The sequence below is a fragment of the Oryza glaberrima genome, chromosome 4 (assembly GCF_000147395.1).
Source record: "Oryza glaberrima chromosome 4, OglaRS2, whole genome shotgun sequence".
Lineage (NCBI taxonomy): Eukaryota > Viridiplantae > Streptophyta > Magnoliopsida > Poales > Poaceae > Oryza > Oryza glaberrima.
In genome coordinates this window covers 16,613,495-16,617,873 of record NC_068329.1, presented here as the reverse complement: position 1 = coordinate 16,617,873, position 4,379 = coordinate 16,613,495, and the positions used below count along the sequence as shown (strand labels likewise).

At 37.0% G+C, this 4,379-nt stretch overlaps 1 protein-coding gene across 1 annotated transcript; it reads right to left on the bottom strand.

Moving 5' to 3' along the window:
- LOC127770823 (uncharacterized) lies at positions 1 to 2,566 on the bottom strand. The gene is made up of 5 exons (XM_052296611.1): positions 2,546 to 2,566; positions 1,798 to 2,160; positions 1,532 to 1,649; positions 1,050 to 1,144; positions 1 to 365 (listed from the first exon to the last, which is right to left on the bottom strand). The coding sequence occupies exons 1-5, from the start codon at positions 2,564 to 2,566 to the stop codon at positions 12 to 14; spliced, it is 951 nt and encodes a 316-aa protein (XP_052152571.1). The 3' UTR covers positions 1 to 11.
- Between the last annotated feature and the right edge of the window lie 1,813 nt (positions 2,567 to 4,379).

Below are 4,379 nucleotides of genomic sequence, written 5' to 3'. Positions count from 1 at the left end.
TTTGTTAATGGTCATTGCGAAACTGAGACGTATTGAGAATTGCTTCCTCTTGAATTTGAAAGGTAGAGATATATCGTCGGAGGGAGACAAAGTGATCCGTTGGATGAACACCCTTTTGCTGGCATGTTGTCCACCAACAATCTCAGCATCAATTGCATTATCTGAAAAGCTCTAACCATTAGTCTAGTCCCGTTGCATAATCCATTATTTGGATCAAGGTTGCGAAGAAGAATCATGGGACAATTGATTTTTATTATTAGCTCGTGTGGTGGTAGACCATTTGGAGTAATAGAGTTAAGGTAGTTCAGAGGATAGCTATTGTGAGGGTCATCATCAACAGAGTCAAAGCTGTGATAAACCTTGGCCTGCATATGTTTAGTATATATTGGTGTAAGCTTGAATGAAAAAGGGAATGCAAATAAAAAACATACGAGTCTACAACATTTCATCCCAAAATATACCATTGATTATTGTCTAGTAATTTGTTTTCTCATCCTTCTCCAATTCAATACATATTAGAGCCCAACCATAATTCCATAATCTGAATCTACACTAAATAACTTGAGGTATTTATTCCAACACCCAGCAATTCAAGGTAGCTGCCCATCCAGCTTCTTTTACTTAGCATTCTACTGATAAAAGAAAAACTATCATGGATCTCTAAAAGAAATTAGAGCTAGCATGACTAAAAAACCAATATGTTTTCTTATTTCAGAATTAATTCTTGGCATGTAATACTCAATTGTAGCAGAAAATAGCAACAGATACTGATCATTCACGCAATAACAATCACAATTGAACTGTATGGTAAATTGATATGGATCATGTCCAAGAACCCGCTGTCAACTGGAATAGAAAATATGAATGAAATGCTAATACAGGGAAAGTGCTCAGTTCAGAGTGAGGTAAAAACATGACCAGGCAGCATTTTTGGGCACAACCTCACAAGCACCGGTTGTCCTACTATTCATAATAAGAACATATAATGTATTGTAATTCTAAAACACTAACCATGATTCTATTAAAGCGGTTATCATCAATTTAACAACCTGCATATTCACCAATATGGTTTTGAAACAACAAGATCCAAACGGTCCTCTTAAGTCTGAATATAGGCAGATGAGACCTTTAAAACGATCAAAACCTGTCAATAGCAATGCTATGTCATTGTTACAGTTATAATTGGAGTAAAGCCACTTCTTTTCCCATTATAGATGGCACAAGAGAATGCATTCTGCAGGTAGTAACTGAATATATATCATGTTCTAAAATGTCACTCAATGTTCTAAAATGTCACCCATTATAGAGGCAGCCTGGCTTACTGATCTGTAAGGCTATAACTAATGATTTCACTAAAAAAAAGCTTGTCTGACAATGATTTATCACAACTTGTTGAGCTGCTCCAGTGCCATCCTGCTGATAAATGAAACAGTATCGACATACAAATATCCAAGAGGCCAAGAATTTCATGACTACCTCTTCAGCATGAGATATGTTCAAATTAATTTGTAGCCAAATAAACTGTATTTACCTCCATGCGTTGCGCTGGATACCCTAGTTGAATTGAAGGTGGTTATCAAGAACAGCGAGGAACCGTTCAACGTGGCCGCCAGTCTCCATCCAGACCACAACACGCACAACAGTAACAGCTAAAATCCGTCAAAACAAACATAACAAAGAAGTCAGTCTCTGTATATGGCTCAAATAAGGGGATAAAATCAATATTCTCAAAGATATATGGCTGTCCCTAGAGAGTAGTAGAAACCCTGGAAAAAAATAGTCCTATCAATAATATACACGGTCGGCGTGGAGGGGCGCCGGCGGCGTCGCGCGCGAAGGCGGGGTGTCGGAATCGACAGATCGACGGCGGCGGGAGAGGGAAGGAGTGGAGCGGCGACGGTTAGGGTTAGGCGGCGGCCGGCGTTGCGCGGGGTAGGGGTGAGGAGATGCGACGACGGCGGAGAGGCGGATGTGCGGCGCGGGAGAGGAGAGAAATCGAGGAGCGGCGGACGCGGGATCGACGGCGAACTGGCATTGGGATGAACTCGAGTTGGGGAGGGGCGGCGCTGCGTGGGGCGTCAGGCATCGACGGGTGAGCGCGTGATTCGGGCGGAGATGGGGGAGCGCGATTCTGGACGGTGTTTGCGTGGACGATTTCAGCTGTTAGATTAGATGATTCTAGATCGTTGGATTTGATGAATGAGGTACGTAGGAGTGTAGTTGGTGAATTATAGGGTAGATAGATGTATACTCTACTCTACTACTCCCTCCGTTTTCACAATGTAAGACTTTCTAGTATTGCCTACATATATATATAGATGTTAATAAATCTAAACACATATATATGTCTGGATTCATTAACATATAAATGAATGTGAACAATACTAGAAAGTCTTACATTGTGAAACGGAGGAAGTACTAGCAAAATACTCGTGCGTTGCACAATGGGGTTTAACAATGTTAGTACGATGATTCAATTGAGACAAAATCGTCGCTCTCAAGCTCTAATGAATATAATGACAAGATTAAACGTAACTAAGCAGACCATGGCTGTGTTCTTTTCCATGAGTTCCCATGAGTTCCCAGCTCATTTTACTCGTTTTCCGCGTGCATGTTTTTTAAACTGATAAATAGTACGTGTTTTTTTTAAAAAAGTTTATACATGGAAGTTGCTTTAAAAAATTATGTTAATCAATTTATCAAGTTTTTTATAGCTGATAATTAATTAATCATGTGTTAATCTATCGCTCCGTGAAGCAAATAGAGATTCGAGCATAGTATTACAATATTATCTCAATTAGTGTACTATTGGTCAATAAAAATAGGACCCACTGGAAGAGGGTTGAGAGAGGAGAGGTGATTGAAGTCTATATATGGTCTTATACTTGATGGTGGTAATAGATCCACGTCCATCACCAATGACTTCTTTTAATATATATTGTTGAGATATATTAATTTACTATCGATATTTCTAAATCTTTTTCTCAATATAGCCTCAGAATAAATCTGTGATTAATTTACAATTAAACGCGGCATATCTCGATCGTGTAAACATATCAAACGGTTTTCTTTTAATTGTTGGTGATAATAATGATCTAATGGTCCATTGTTTTCTCGATGGTGTCGACCTCTTGTAGTCCACAACAAAGTTCAACCATGTCGATCAACTGTTTCCGATGATCATTTCTCAATGACGTGAATAAAAATATTTTTTTCAAAAAAAAAATTGCACCGTGTCTGTTATTTTTTGAAATTTATAGTTTCCAATATGCATGTTTCACCATTATTTTTGTTAATTAACTGTATGTTTATAAGAATTATTTTTTAAAAAATATAACACATGAAAGTGTTTTTATGATAAATTTATTAATATCATTTTTCATATGATAAAACTTTTTTTTTGCTTAATCTATATATTAATGACGATTCCAAGGTTTAATTGCAAACATTCTTGGATCTATTCGAGAACGGAGGTAAAAACTTAGTAAAAGGAAAGATAGAAAGAAACGTTCTATTTCTATCTTTTAAAAAAAATATTTTAAACTATTTTTTATATTTGTGCCACAAATATCCAGTGAAGGTATTTTAGAAAGGAACCTATTATTTGACAAATATCTTTTAAAATTTAATATTTCTTATGTTTTAAAAAAGTATCCAATTAAGGTATGGATTATTTGTGCCACAGTTTCATATATTAGTATGATTTTGTTTTAAAAAAAATTGCACGTCAGAATTGCTTAAATAACTTATTTTAAACTAGTGTTAGCTTTGGGTTGTTCGGTTTATATGGGCTGTGGCTGCAAAGTCGTAGTGCTGCAGCCCTCATAGCAAAAATTTGCTTGCAAAGGAGTCCTGTAGCTGCTGCCATATATAGCTATTTCGAACGCACCTTTTGTAATATTTTTTTTTAAGAATTACACAGTACAACGCAGATTCTCACAACGTACGCGCACACTCACCCTATGAACACACGCACGGATACCCTATCCCTATGAGCATCTTCGAATACTGGGCTGGCAAACCCTATCCCTATGAGCATCTTTTGTAATATTTAATTCTTCTAATATGAATATGTACGTTTTTCTTGCCAAAAATTTATCAATTAATCGTTCAGTTAGAACTAGCAGTACTCCATATATTTTGGGAAACAAATTCAGGAGTTCTCTCCAAACGGAAAGCGAAAAGGTTAGACTTTGAGAGAGACGTCAGGTAGTACATGCAAAGCATTTTCTTCTGTTCATTCTTACACATCCTTCATCATCTTATTGCTACAATGGGAGACATGGTTCCACGAAGGTATACTCTTCTGTTGAACTGAAAGTTGAAACTGTGGCGAGCTCTTCTGCAAATGCAACTAGAGAAAACATCTTAAATTTGAT